Below are 16,315 nucleotides of genomic sequence, written 5' to 3' on the forward strand. Positions count from 1 at the left end.
TAAGACTGACATAGTTGCCTTGCAGAATGTCTTAAGAATATATGGTGTGGGAGGAAAGCTGCTAGAAGCAGTGAAAAGTTTCTATCAAGGCTGTAAGGCATGTGTGCAAGGGGGATGAGAGAGGAGTGAGTTGTTCCAGAGAAAGTGCTGGTCTGCAGCAAGGGTGTGTAACGTCACCAAGGCTGTTTAATTTCTTTATGGACAGAGTGAGTAAGAAGGTAATGCAAAATTCTTGGAAAGAGTCAGTAGGAGGTGATACAGCTTGGGATGTGAGTCAGTTAGTGTTTGCTGATTACTCAGCACTGGTGGCCGATTCGAGTGAGAACTGCATAAGTTGGTGACAGAGTCTGGAAGTGTATAACAGGAAGTTGAGAGCAAATGTGAATAAAAGCATGGTTATTAGATTTGGCAGGGTAGAGGGACAGGTTAGTTGGGGTATGGGATTGAATGGAAAAAATTTGGAGGAAGTGAAGTGTTTCAGATACCTGGGAGTGGACATGGCAAAAAGTGGAAACCATGGAAGTAAAAGTGAGTCATAACATGGGCGAGGGGCTGAAGGTTCTAGGAGCACTGACGTATGTGTGAAAAGAGCGGGTGTTATCTTGGATGGCAGAAATATACAAGTTTGAAGGTACAGTAATTCCTGCAATGTTGTATGGATGAGAGGCATGGGCAACAGATGAGGATGAGTAGGCATGAAGTATGTGTGGAAAGAGCAGCTGTTATCTTGGATAGCGGAAATATACAACTTTGAAGGTACGGTAATCCCTGCAATGTTTATGGATGAGAATGGATGAGAGGCATGGACAACAGATGAGGATGAGTAGGCATGAAGTATGTGTGGAAAGAGTTGTTATCTTGGATGGTAGAGATATATACAAGTTTGAAGATACAGTAATCCCTGCAATGTTGTGTGGATGAGAGGCATGGGCAACAGATGAGGATGTGTAGAGGAGGGTAAATGAGATGGAAATGAAATACTTGAGGAAAGTATATGGCGGGAGGTGGTTTGATCTAGTATGTAATGAAAATAAGAGAGGTGTGGTAATAAAGAGTGTGGTTGAGAGTAATGAAAGGAGCTTGCTGAAATGGTGTGGACATATGGAGAAAATGAGTGTGGAGTAGTTGACAAAGACAATAAATGTGTTTGAAGTGGAAGGAACAAGAGGAAAATCAATTTGGATATAAAAGGATGGACTGAAAAAGATTTTAAGTGATCAGGGCCTGAACATGAACAAGGATGAAAAGCAAGGATGAGAAATAGTGATGTGGTGTACAGGGGTCAATGAGAAATAGTGATGTGGTGTACAGGGGTCAATGTGCTGTAACTGGACTGAATTAGGGAATGTGAAATAGCAGAGAAAACCATGGAAAGGTCTGTAAGACCTGGCTGGGATAGGGAGGTGTGTTTTCAGTGCACAGCACATAATTATCAAACATACAAAACATAGCGTTTCTTCATCTATTCTTGGTGCTACCTTGCTAACATGGAAAACAATGATCACATATATTTATTGTTACAATGCAAGTCTAAGTTATCTTGGGCAAGGTTATTTCATTATCATTACATGAAAATGAGCAAAGCACTGTGGAACTTCTCATTCCAAAGAAATCTATCATTTTCCTTACTGGAGTAAAGCATTGAAGGAGCAAAAGCCCTACAAAAGGGGTCCTGGGGTTATATGATCAAAAATTAATACATATAGTATATGTAAGTATCCTACACCTCTGACCAAGCACACATACAATTTTCTTCAATTAAGGTGAATAATAACTATATGATAGAAACAAGATAATGACTGCTTGAAAAGCTGGTTTGGTAGTGGATGTCTCATTAGCTCCATGAGAATTCTGAGTCGTTCAGTGACCAGGAGGAGATGGTCAATGATGTCATCTCTCTGGTGGTCCATGATTAGCCACATGCAGGATTAAAATGAGTGAGTTGCTGCAACCTTGGCTGAAAGGACAGTGAAGGGTAGGGAAGGCCTACACTTCCTTACCAAAGAAAATGAGCTTTAGAAGGACCACATGCTGATTTTCCAAGAAAATCTCTTATGCTCATGGAACAGACTGCAGTAAAAAGAAAATGTCAAATCAACTATCAATAAAGTCTGTGATATGGTAGGAAGCCAGTGGATAAACTAACACATGAACAATATAATCAGTAAACACTCACCTTCCTCTGGCTCTGAACCACTACCTCTCACAGGTCGACTCTCATCAGAATCACTGTCCCGAGCGAACAACTGCCCTTTTATTCTTGTTCTTTCCAGCTGCTTTACCCTTCAAATTGAAATTCTTTATTAGTTTATTAGTGACTACTAAGCTTTCTGAGCTGGCTCAGAAACTTGTAATACACAACTAATCAATGTACAAATATATCCTCATTATCTTTTACTACCAATATATTCACATCACTCTCAATCATGCCTCACCTGACTGGTCACCTATGCTTTCAAAAGCAAATGGAACAAAAGTAAACACCACAAAACACAAGAGCATTGAGAATTATCATTAATTGTTAAGGAAACAAACAAAAAAAATTCAAGTTCTGCACAACAAAACAAAAATACTTCCATCAGACACTGACCTTAACATACCTTGCATCAAATTCCATACAACAGCATCAACCCCATTCCATTCAAGCCACTTCATAACCATCAAACAACCTTCATGAAAAATTAAAAAACTTACCCTAGTATTTCTTCAGCCACATACACTCAGTTATCCCATTAGCCTAAGCAAATGACACAGTGAAAAAACATACTCATACTGAAATAACCCATCAAACACCAAAACAACTATCCCCCAACCCAATCATTAGCTCCATTCCATCAGACATATTTTCTATTTTCATTATTAGACATAATCACTGTTTCCCACATCAGTCAGGTAGCGCCAGGAAACAGACGAAGAATGGCCCATCCACTCACATACAAATTTTTTTTTTTTTTTCATACTATTCGCCATTTCCCGCGACAGCGAGGTAGCGCCAAGAACAGAGAAAACTGCAACACTATCCCCAGCTCCAGTGAGGTAGCGCCAAGAATACAGACGAGGAGGCCACATTCGTTCACGCTCAAGTCTCTAGCTGTCATGTGTAATGCACCGAAACCACAGCTCCCTATCCACATCCAGGCCCCACAGACCTTTCCATGGTTTACCCCAGATGCTTCACATGCCCTGGTTCAGTCCATTGACAGCACGTCAACCCCAGTATACCGCATCGTTCCAATTCACTCTATTTCTTGCATGCCTCTCACCATCCTGTATGTTCAACCCAGATTGCTCAAAATCTTTTTCATTCCACTCTTCCACCTCCAATTTGGTCTCACGCTCCTCCTCATTCCCTCCACCTCTGACACATATCTCCTCTTTGTCAATCTATTCTCACTCATTCTCTCCATATGTCTAAACCATTTCAGCATGCCTTCTGCTCTCTCAACCATACTCTTTTTATTTCCAAACATCTCTTTTACCCTTACATTACTTACTCGATCAAACCATCCCACACCACATACTGTCCTCAAGCATTTCATTTCCAACACATCCACCCTCCTCCATACAACCCTATCTATAGCCCATGCCTCACAACCACATAACATTTCTGGAACTACTTTTCCTTCAAAAATACCCATTTTTGCTCTCTGAGATAATGCTTTCTCCTTCTACACATTCTTCCTTACTCCCACAAACCTTCACCCTCTCCCCCACTCTGTGACTCACTTCTCCACACAAACTTATTTTTTCTCCCAACACCATCCATCCTTTCAACATAACAAATATCAATTCAACATATCACAAAAGCCATCTTGGCATAATATAACTTCTGAACTAAAGACTTCCAACATTTACTCTAACCCTACTCTGCATTTACTGTGCCAAAAACAAAACATATCACCAAACTTAATCTGTGATCCTAGCTGAAGGACATGGCTGACTTCCTGATTACTGCAACCACACTGCCATATTTCATCTCTTCTCTCTTATTAAAATTAAAACTACACACATTTAGACATCCAAACCCAAGCCTTCAGGAAGGATGAGCATTCCCTGCTTGGCTCCTTCAGTGTCATCATTCAAAAACTTAAACATTAGAAGAGGAAGATTTCCAGCTCCCTGCTCCCAACCCCTTTAGGTGCCTTCTGTGACAAAGAGGATATATGCATCAGAGGTGAAGGGAACAAGAAGAAGCAGGAGACCAAATGGGAGGTGGAAGGATGGAGTAAAAAAGATTTTGAGCAACTGGGGCCTGAACCTGCAGGAGGGTGAAAGGAGTGCACAGAATAGAGTGAACTGGAATGATGTGGTATACTGGGGTCAATGTACTGTCAATGAACTAAGCTAGGGCATGTGAAATGTCCAGGGTAAACCATGGAAAGGTCTGTGAGGCCTGGACATGGATAGGGAACTGTGGTTTAGAAGTATTACACATGACAGCCAGTGAAGGAGTGTGAGCAGATGTGGCCTTTCTTCATCCGTTTTCTATGCGGCAGGGTGGCACCAGAAATGGATGAAGATGAGCAAGCATGACTATGCACAGTCATCAAAAAAAGTATCGGCCACCCATGGGTCAATGGAATAGAATGTGAGCAAAACCTGCAGACATGGTGATGTATCGGTTGGGTTAGTACCAGAGCCTAGAGTCATTATGTGGGCTTCAAACGGCTTAGCACATCATATCATAACTCCATAATAGAGTAACTGACATTACAGAACCACTGTCATCAATGATGACAATGTGACAGTGAAAATGGTAGCTGAAAACCACAAAGTGAGTAGGTATGTCAGAAGCTTGTGTATATGAGAAAACTTCGTGATGCTAAACACCGCCACATAATTGGTTAGAGAAAGCATGCCAATCACGTTCAGGTATCAAGTACAGCTCTTATCAACACTCTTTTCCATGTCTTAATATGTAAACAGTAATGGATACATGAATATGGCACCAAGCTGATAACTGAGAATAGTCATAGTACTATTCTGCCAGGAATATCCTGCATGTTAAGTGGCTGCAGTGGTTAGTGATTTGCTGTATGAGTGTTAGTATGGTATAACATCACTAAAGTCGTCATTATAAATGCATTCATCTGCAGGTATCAGGGAGGGAAAAGGCACAAGTAATGTAAAACAGTCACTAAAATTGCAGTCATTACCCAATATAGACTGACGGTGGGTGAAAGATTCTAACATTGTGCAGGGTTCAAAAAGTTATTTGAAGACAATGTTGCAGCTGCTACATGCACCCATACCATACTCATCCACAGAAATATCAAAGCTGAAACACGAAGTGAACTGCAAGGAAGCATTATTGCCCTCCACCAACTAGGTTTAAGTACTTTTGCAGAGGTGGCTCGCTGGACTGGTGTTGCAAGATTCACTGTAGCGAGGTAGATACGGTGCCACGAACTAACAGGTGCCACCAAGGATCTGCCCCAGGGTGGGCATCCTTGTGTCATGACTGCAAAGGAGGAGGACGCCACAGCTGCTGCTTTCGCAACCAACTCTTTTCTCAGTGGACCTTCCATCAGGACAACACTCCAACTACCATGCTCATCCCAAATCATCAGGAACAGACATCAAGCACATCTCTGCATACCCATTATTATTAAAAAGGAGAACTAAAAGATTCTTGGTGTCAATGGGAGGTTTGGGTTCAACTCTATAAACTGACTTCTCTGCTAACTTGAGGGATTTATCAATGAAAGATCTAGGGTTCTTCAACTTGGATCCAATTCAAAGTACCCTAGATCTTTCATTGATAAATCCCTTAAGTTAGCAAAGAAATCACTTTATAGAGTTGAGCCCAAACCTCCTATTGACACCAAGAATCTTTTAGTTCTCCCTTTCAATGATAATTTTCCTTTACTTCCCACATTGCTTAAATCCTTTAATGTAAATGTTACCTTCAGCAACAAAAATACTATAAAGAATATCTTAATCAGGAACTCACCAGAAAATTCTCATGGATGCATCTATAAAGTGCCATGTGGAATTTGTGATAAGTGTTATGTTGGGCAGACTGGTAAGGATCTTTCTGTTAGACTGAAGCAACAAAAATAAAGCATAACAACAGGAAAAGAATCAAATGCCTTGTTTAATCATGTTGAAAACTATGATCACTGTACTGACTGAAGTAATGCCATCTCAGTTATTAACTCTATGCCCAGTACCACAAGGAATATCACTGAATCTTCTATCATTAAATACACAAAGAATTATAACCTTCATAACAGTAAAGGTCTATACAAATTGGATAGCTTTACTGTTCATAAAAATTGTAAAATATTCCCCTTCTGGTCCACATAAGATTATGATACGCTCGTTGTCTCTCTTGGACAGTCACTTGTTTACCAAATGGCATCCTAGCTACGTCTCTTCATTGTACATCAATTGACATATTTCTTTCCTGTATCTCACCTGATGAAGTGATTATTACAGGAAAGTGCACTTGGGAACTTATCGTGTATCATTTCCCAGTAGACTCATGGGAATATACTTGATCACGCATTAAATTACAGAGTTATAAGTTTGCTGAGTATTCCTGTGAAATTATATGGGAGGATATTGATTGAGAGGGTAAGGCATGTACAGAGCATCAGATTGGGGAAGAGCAGTGTGGTTTCAGAAGTGGTAGAGGATGTGTGGATCAGGTGTTTGCTTTGAGGAATGTATGTGAGAAATACTTAGAAAAGCATATGGATTTGTATGTAGCATTTATGGATCTGGAGAAGGCATATGATAAGAGCTAATACCGATGCTCTGTGGAAGGTATTAAGAATATATGGTGCAGAAGGCAAGTTGTTAGAAGCAGTGAAAAGTTTTACATCGAGGATGTAAGGCATGTGTATGTGTAGGAAGAGAGGAAAGTCACTGGTTCTCAGTGAATGTTGGTTTGCGGCAGGGGTGTGTGATGTCTCCATGGTTATTTAATTTGTTTATGGATGGGGTTGTTAGGGAGGTGAATGCAAGAGTTTTGGAAAGAGGGGCAAGTATGCAGTCTGTTGTGGTTGAGAGAGCTTGGGAAGTGAGTCAGTTGTTGTTCGCTGATGATACAGCGCTGGTGGCTGATTCATGTGAGAAACTGCAGAAGCTGGTGACTGAGTTTGGTAAAGCGTGTGAAAGAAGAAAGTTGAGAGTAAATGTGAACAAGAGCAAGGTTATTAGGTACAGTAGGGTTGAGGGTCAAGTCAATTGGGAGGTAAGTTTGAAAGTGAAATGTTTTAGATATCTAGGAGTGGATTTGGCAGCGGATGGAGCCAGGGAAGCGGAAGTGAATCATAGGGTGGGGGAGGGGGCGAAAATTCTGGGAGCCTTGAAGAATGTGTGGAAGTCGAGAACATTAATGGGTATGTTTCAAGGAATAGTGGTTCCAACAATGTTGTATGGTTACGAGGCGTGGGCTATGGATAGAGTTGTGCGCAGGAGGGTGGATGTGCTGGAAATCAGATGTTTGAGAACAATATGTGGTGTGAGGTGGTTTGATCGAGTAAGTAATAATAGGGTAAGAGAGATGTGTGGTAATAAAAAGAGTGTGGTTGAGAGTGCAGAAGAGGGTGTTTTGAAATGGTTTGGTCACATGGAGAGAATGAGTGAGGAAAGATTGACCAAGAGGATATACGTGTCAGAGGTGGAGGGAACGAGGAGAAGTGAGAGACCAAATTGGAGGTGGAAAGATGGAGTGAAAAAGATTTTGAGTGATCAGGGCCTGAACATGCAGGAGGGTGAAACGCGTGCAAGGAATAGAGTGAATTGGAACGATGTGGTAAACCAGGGTCGACGTGCTGTCAATGGATTGAACCAGGGCATGTAAAGCGTCTGGGGTAAAGCATGGAAAGTTCTGTGGAGCCTGGATGTGGAAAGGGAGCTGTGGTTTCGGTGCATTATTACATGACAGCTAGAGACTGAGTGTGAACGAATGGGGCCTTTGTTGTCTTTTCCTAGCACTACCTCGCACACATGAGGGGGGAGGGGGTTGTTATTCCATGTGTGGCGAGGTGGCGATGGGAATAAATAAGGGCAGACAGTATGAATTATGTACATGTGTATATATGTATATGTCTGTGTGTGTGTACATATATGTGCATTGAGATGTATAGGTATGTATATTTGCGTTTTTGGACGTGTATGTATATACATGTGTATGTGGGCGGGTTGGGCCATTCTTTTGTCTGTATCCCTGCACTACCTCGCTAACGTGGGAGACAGCGACAAAGCAAAATAAACAAATTTTTTTTTTTTTTGCTTTGTCGCTGTCTCACGCGTTTGCGAGGTAGCGCAAGGAAACAGACAAAAGAAATGGCCCAACCCACCCCCATACACATGTATATACATACGTCCACACACGCAAATATACATACCTACACAGCTTTCCATGGTTTACCCCAGACGCTTCACATGCCCTGATTCAATCCACTGACATCACGTCAACCCCGGTATACCACATCGATCCAATTCACTCTATTCCTTGCCCTCCTTTCACCCTCCTGCATATTCATATTTATTTATTTATTTTCCTTTGTCGCTGTCTCCCACATTTGCGAGGTAGCGCAAGGAAACAGACGAAAGAAATGGCCCAACCCACCCCCATACACATGTATATACATACACGTCCCCACACGCAAATATACATACCCATACATCTCCTGCATGTTCAGGCCCCAATCACTCAAAATCTTTTTCACTCCATCTTTCCACCTAAAATTTGGTCTCCCACTTCTCCTCGTTCCCTCCACCTCCAACACATAAATCCTCTTGGACATATCTTTCCTCACTCATTCTCTCCAGGTCACCAATCCATTTCAAAATACCTTCTTCTGCTCTCTCAACCATGCTCTTATTATTTCCACACATCTCTATTACCCTTACATTACTTACTCGATCAAACCACCTCACACCACATATTGTCCTCAAACATCTCATTTCCAGCACATCCACCCTCCTGCGCACAATTCTATCCATAGTCCATGCCTCGCAACCATACAACATTGTTGGGACCACTATTCCTTCAAACATACCCATTTTTGCTTTCCGAGATAATGTTCTCGACTTCCACACATTCTTCAAGGCTCCCAGGATTTTCGCCACCTCCCCCACCCTATGATTCACTTCCGCTCCCATGGTTCCATCCGCTGCCAAATCCACTCCCAGATATCTAAAACACTTTACTTCCTCCAGTTTTTCTCCATTCAAACTTACCTTCCAATTGACTTGACCCTCAACCCTACTGTACCTAATAACCTTGCTCTTATTCAAATTACTCTTAACTTTCTTCTTTCACACACTTTACCAAACTCAGTCACCAGCTTCTGCAGTTTCTTACATGAATCAGCCACCAGCGCTGTATCATCAGCGAACAACAACTGACTCACTTCCCAAGCTCTCTCATCCACAACAGACTTCATACTTGCCCCTCTTTCCAAAACTCTTGCATTCACCTCCCTAACAACCCCATCCATAAACAAATTAAACAATCATGGAGACATCACACACCCCTGCCGCAAACCTACATTCACTGAGAACCAATCACTTTCCTCTCTTCCTACATGTACACATGCCTTACATCTTCGATAAAAACTTTTCACTGCTTCTAACAACTTGCCTCCCACACCATATATTCTTAGTACCTTCCACAGAGCATCTCTATCAACTCTATCATATGCCTTCTCCAGATCCATAAATGCTACATACAAATCCATTTGTTTCTCTAAGTATTTCTCAAATACATTCTTCAAAGCAAACACCTGATCCACACATCCTCTACCACTTCTGAAACCACACTGCTCTTCCCCAATCTGATGCTCTGTACATGCCTTCACCCCCTCAATCAATACCCTCCCATATAATTTACCAGGAATACTCAACAAACTTATACCTCTGTAATTTGAGCAATCACTCTTATCCCCTTTGCCTTTATACAATGGCACTATGCACGCATTCCGCCAATCCTCAGGCACCTCACCATGAATCATACATACATTAAATAACCTTACCAACCAGTCAACAATACAGTCACCCCCTTTTTTAATGAATTCCACTGCAATACCATCCAAACCTGCTGCCTTGCCGGCTTTCATCTTCCGCAAAGCTTTTACTACCTCTTCTCTGTTTACCAAATCATTTTCCCTAACCCTCTCACTTTGCACACCACCTCGACCAAAACACCCTATATCTGCCACTCTAACATCAAACACATTCAACAAACCTTCAAAATACTCACTCCATCTCCTTCTCACATCACCACTACTTGTTATCCCCATTAGCCCCCTTCACTGAAGTTCCCATATGCTCCCTTGTCTTACGCACTTTATTTACCTCCTTCCAAAACATCCTTTTATTCTCCCTAAAATTTAATGATACTCTCTCACCCCAACTCTCATTTGCACTCTTTTTCACCTATTGCACCTTTCTTTTGACCTCCTGCCTCTTTCTTTTATACATTTCCCACTCATTTGCATTTTTCCCTCCAAAAATTGTCCAAATGCCTCTCTCTTCTCTTTCACTAATAGTCTTACTTCGTCATCCCACCACTCACTACCCTTTCTAATCAACCCATCTCCCACGCTTCTCATGCCACAAGCATCTTTTGCGCAAGCCATCACTGCTTCCCTAAGTACATTCCATTCCTCCCCCACTCCCCTTACCTCCTTAGTTCTCACCTTTTTCCATTCTGTACTTAGTCTCTCCTGGTACTTTCTCACACGTCTCCTTCCCAAGCTCACTTACTCTCACCACTCTCTTCACCCCAACATTCTCTCTTCTTTTCTGAAAACCCCTACAAATCTTCACCTTCACCTCCACAAGATAATGATCAGACCTCCCTCCAGTTGCACCTCTCAGCACATTAACATCCAAAAGTCTCTCTTTCACATGCCTATCAATTAACACGTAATCCAATAACGCACTCTGGCCATCTCTCCTACTTACATACGCATACTTATGTATATCTCGCTTTTTAAACAAGGTATTCCCAATCACCAGTCCTTTTTCAGCACATAAATCTACAAGCTCTTCACCATTTCCATTCACAACCCTGAACACCCCATGTATAACAATTATTCCCTCAACTGCCACATTACTCACCTTTGCATTCAAATCACCCATCACTATAACCTGGTCTTGTGCATCAAAACCACTACCACACTCATTCAGCTGCTCCCAAAACACTTGCCTCTCATGATCTTTCTTCTCATGCCCAGGTAAATATGCGCCAATAATCACCCATCTCTCTCCACCAACTTTCAGTTTTACCCATATCAATCTAGAGCTTACTTTCTTACACTCTATCACATACTCCAACCACTCCTGTTTCAGGAGTAGTGCTACTCCTTCCCTTGCTCTTGCCCTCTCACTAACCCCTGCCTTTACTCCCAAGACATTCCCAAACCACTCTTCCCCTTTACCCTTGAGCTTCGTTTCACTCAGAGCCAAAACATCCAGGTTCCTTTCCTCAAACATACTACCTATCTTTCCTTTTTTCTCATCTTGGTTGCATCCACACACATTTTGACACCCCAATATGAACCTTCGAAGGGGATGAGCACTCCCCGCGTGACTCCTTAGGTACACTAGGGTTGAGGGTCAAGTCAATTGGGAAGTAAGTTTGAATGGAGAAAAACTGGAGGAAGTGAAGTGTTTTAGATATCTGGGAGTGGATCTGGCAGCGGATGGAACCATGGAAGCGGAAGTGAATCATAGGGTGGGGGAGGGGGCGAAAATTCTGGGAGCCTTGAAGAATGTTTGGAAGTCAAGAACATTATCTCGGAATGCAAAAATGGATATGTTTGAAGGAATAGTGGTTCCAACAATGTTGTATGGTTGCGAGGCGTGGGCTATGGATACAGTAGTGCGCAGGAGGGTGGATGTGCTGGAAACGAGATGTTTGAGAACAATATGTTGTGTGAGGTGGTTTGATCGAGTAAGTAATGTAAGGGTAAGAGAGAGGTGTGGAAATAAAAAGTGGAAATAAAAAGAGTGTGGTTAAGAGAGCAAAAGAGGGTGTTTTGAAATGGTCTGGTCACATGGAGAGAATAAGTGAGGAAAGATTGACCAAGAGGATATATGTGTCAGAGGTGGAGGGAACGAGGAGAAGTGGGAGACCAAATTGGAGGTGTAAAGATGGAGTGAAAAAGATTTTGAGTGATCGGGGCCTGAACATGCAGGAGGGTGAAAGGCGTGCAAGGAATAGAGTGAATTGGAACGATGTGGTAGACCGAGGTCGATGTGCTGTCAATGGATTGAACCAGGGCATGTGAAGAATCTGGGGTAAACCATGGAAAGTTCTGTGGGGCCTGGATGTGGAAAGGGAGCTGTGGTTTCGGTGTATTATTACATGACAGCTAGAGACTGAATGTGAACGAATGGGGCCTTTGTTGTCTTTTCCTAGCGCTATCTCGCACACAAGGGGGGGGGTTGTTATTCCATGTGTGGCGAGGTGGAGATGGGAATAAATAAAGGCAGACAGTATGAATTATGTACATGTGCATATATGTATATGTCTGTGAGTGTATATATATGTATACATTATATGTATACAAGCTCAAGGGTAAAGGGGAAGAGTGGTTTGGGTATGTCTTGGGAGTAAAGTCAGGGGTTAGTGAGAGGACAAGAGCAAGGGAAGGAGTAGCACTACTCCTGAAACAGGAGTGGTGGGAGTATGTGATAGAGTGTAAGAAAGTAAACTCTAGATTGATATGGGTAAAACCGAAAGTTGATGGAGAGAGATGGGTGATTATTGGTGCAAATGCACCTGGGCATGAGAAGAAAGATCATGAGAGGCAAGTGTTTTGGGAGCAGCTGAATGAATGTGTTAGTAGTTTTGATGCAAGAGACCACGTTATAGTGATGGGTAATTTGAATGCAAAGGTGAGTAATGTGGCAGTTGAGGGAATAATTGGTATACATGGGGTGTTCAGTGTTGTAAATGGAAATGGTGAAGAGCTTGTAGATTTATGTGCTGAAAAAGGACTGGTGATTGGGAATACCTGGTTTAAAAAGAGAGATATACATAAGTATACGTATGTAAGTAGGAGAGATGGCCAGAGAGCGTTATTGGATTACATGTTAATTGATAGGCGTGCGAAAGAGAGACTTTTGGATGTTAATGTGCTGAGAGGTGCAACTGGAGGGATGTCTGATCATTATCTTATGGAGGCAAAGGTGAAGATTTGTAGGGGTTTTCAGAAAAGAAGGGAGAATGTTGGGGTGAAGAGAGTGGTGAGAGTAAGTGAGCTTGGGAAGGAGACTTGTGTGAGAAAGTACCAGGAGAGACTGAGTACAGAATGGAAAAAGGTGAGAACAAAGGACGTAAGGGGAGTGGGGAAGGAATGGGATGTATTTAGGAAAGCAGTGATGGCTTGCGCAAAAGATGCTTGTGGCATGAGAAACGAGGGAGGTGGGCAGATTAGAAAGGGTAGAGTGGTGGGATGAAGAAGTAAGATTATTAGTGAAAGAGAAGAGAGAGGCATTTGGACGATTTTTACAGGGAAATAATGCAAATGAGTGGGAGATGTATAAAAGAAAGAGGCAGGAGGTCAAGAGAAAGGTGCTAGAGGTGAAAAAGAGAGCAAATGAGAGTTGGGGTGAGAGAGTATCATTAAATTTTAGGGAGAATAAAAAGATGTTTTGGAAGGAGGTAAATAAAGTGCGTAAGACAAGGGAACAAATGGGAACTTCAGTGAAGAGGGCTAATGGGGAGGTGATAACAAGTAGTTGTCCACCTGAAAGCACATCTTTGACAAACATGGTTCCATTTGCTACCATTTTCAATTTTCTGTTGGTTTATTTACAGTAACCTGAAGAAGTATTATTTTACTTAAGTTCTTAGAATAAACAATACTGACTTAGGGTGTGTTAAGATGTGTTCAATAAAACTGTATGTGTCATCAAATTGTGAAATATGTTTTACAAACAAGTCTACCTTCAAAAACACAAAGAAGAAAGATCTCACCATTTTCTTTTTTCTGCCCTTTGGAGCATCCCAGTCAGAGTCAGAATCGCTGGTCTCCGAATCAGATTCTGATGCAACTTTTGGTCGAGGAACTGTAGCTTTCTGTTTAGGAGATGAACCACCGGATGACTCACTTCCAGAACGCTTTTTCTTCTTCTTTGCCAAAGCCAATAACTCCTAAAACAAAAATAAAAGCATTTATCTTAGGTATTATATACCATGGCTACTACCAAATTTATTCTTCAAATAAGGTCATATCAAGTTACCTTCCTTAAACATGCAGGAGGGCAACAGGCAAGTAAAGGATAGAGTAAGCTGGGGTAATTTGGTATACTATGGGAAAAGTGCTGTCAATGGATGAACAAGGGTAAGTGAAACAGTCTGGGGGAACCACAGAAAGGTGTGTGGAACCTGGATGTGGATAGGGGGCTGCAATTTTGTTGCATTACATGAGACAGTTACAGAGTGCATGAGAGTGAATGAGGCATTTTCTTTGTCTATTCCTAATGCAATCTCACTCACACCAGAAGCAGCAAACAATAATGAAAGAAAACAAAAGTTCATACCAACCTGAACACTGAAAGTATGCAAGAAGAAGAACTAAAATTCTTATTTTATCTTTACATTTTTTTTTTTTTTTTTTTTGCTTTGTCGCTGTCTCCCGCGTTTGCGAGGTAGCGCAAGGAAACAGATGAAGGAAATGGCCCAACCCACCCCCATACACATGTATATACATACATGTCCACACACGCAAATATACATACCTATACAGCTTTCCATGGTTTACCCCAGACGCTTCACATGCCCTGATTCAATCCACTGACAGCACGTCAACCCCGATATACCACATCGATCCAATTCACTCTATTCCTTATCCTCCTTTCACCCTCCTGCATGTTCAGGCCCCGATCACACAAAATCTTTTTCACTCCATCCTTCCACCTCCAATTTGGTCTCCCACTTCTCCTCGTTCCCTCCACCTCTGACATATATATCCTCTTGGTCAATCTTTCCTCACTCATTCTCTCCATGTGACATAACCATTTCAAAACACCCTCTTTTGCTCTCTCAACCACGCTCTTTTTATTTCCACACATCTCTCTTACCCTTACGTTACTTACTCGATCAAACCACCTCACACCACACATTGTCCTCAAACATCTCATTTCCAGCACATCCATCCTCCTGCGCACAACTCTATCCATAGCCCACGCCTCGCAACCATACATCATTGTTGGAACCACTATTCCTTCAAACATACCCATTTTTGCTTTCCGAGATAATGTTCTCGACTTCCACACATTCTTCAAGGCTCCCAGGATTTTCTCCCCTCCCCCACCCAATGATCCACTTCCGATTCCATGGTTCCATCCGCTGCCAGATCCACTCCCAGATATCTAAAACACTTTACTTCCTCCAGTTTTTCTCCATTCAAACTTACCTCCCAATTTACTTGACCCTCAACCCTACTGTACCTAATAACCTTGCTCTTATTCACATTTACTCTTAACTTTCTTCTTTCATACACTTTACCAAACTCAGTCACCAGCTTCTGCAGTTTCTCACATGAATCAGCCACCAGCGCTGTATCATCAGCGAACAACAACTGACTCACTTCCCAAGCTCTCTCATCCACAACAGACTTCATACTTGCCCCTCTTTCCAAAACTCTTGCATTCACCTCCCTAACAACCCCATCCATAAATAAATTAAACAACCATGGAGACATCACACACCCCTGCCGCAAAGCTACATTCACTGAGAACCAATCACTTTCCTCTCTTCCTACACGTACACATGCCTTACATCCTCGATAAAAACTTTTCACTGCTTCTAACAACTTGCCTCCCACACCATATATCCTTAATACCTTCCTTCTTTACATTTATTCCCACATAAAAGTGTTAGACCAAGAACACAAAGCCTGCCACTCACACATAACCGTCTCAAATACAGGTTGTACATCTCTAATCTGGCAACTCCCATGGTCCGGAACATTTTGAATCTGCTGCCATTAGTTATTAGTTTGTGGATCTGCCACCAGAGTGGCTCTGTTAGCAGCACTAAGGCACCAAAATTTGTTTATACTGCTGCCAAGCTAATTAACAGTCCTGTTGATTTCTTATATTCAGCTGCATTTTAGCCTTCAGGATGTAATCCAAGGGACCCAAAGGTGCAAAAGATGGTGCTTGAGCTAATAAGCTTAAGCATAAATCATTATCTATGCTTGAAAAGGTGGAGTTACTGAAAAAAATTAGATAAAGGAACTTCTGTAAAGATTTTATGGGAGTACAATGAGATCAGATCATCAACTGTGTATGACTTAGAGGTCAATTTTCGTTTTCCAGTATTTTCTGTGGTCCAGCA

General features: G+C 41.9%; 1 protein-coding gene across 2 annotated transcripts in view; it reads right to left on the minus strand.

The window, feature by feature from the left end:
- LOC139757861 (RNA polymerase-associated protein RTF1 homolog) overlaps positions 1–16,315 on the minus strand; it is a 325,058-nt gene that overhangs the window by 289,358 nt on the left and 19,385 nt on the right. For both annotated transcript variants that reach the window (XM_071678765.1, XM_071678766.1), the window contains exons 2-3: positions 13,949–14,125; positions 2,177–2,283 (exon numbers count right to left, since the gene is read on the minus strand). In XM_071678765.1, the coding sequence (XP_071534866.1) occupies positions 2,177–2,283; positions 13,949–13,977 (136 nt within the window). In that variant the 5' untranslated portion in view covers positions 13,978–14,125. The remainder of the gene's footprint in view (positions 1–2,176; positions 2,284–13,948; positions 14,126–16,315) is intronic.

Source organism: Panulirus ornatus, chromosome 28, assembly GCF_036320965.1.
Source record: "Panulirus ornatus isolate Po-2019 chromosome 28, ASM3632096v1, whole genome shotgun sequence".
Taxonomy (NCBI): Eukaryota; Metazoa; Arthropoda; class Malacostraca; order Decapoda; family Palinuridae; genus Panulirus; species Panulirus ornatus.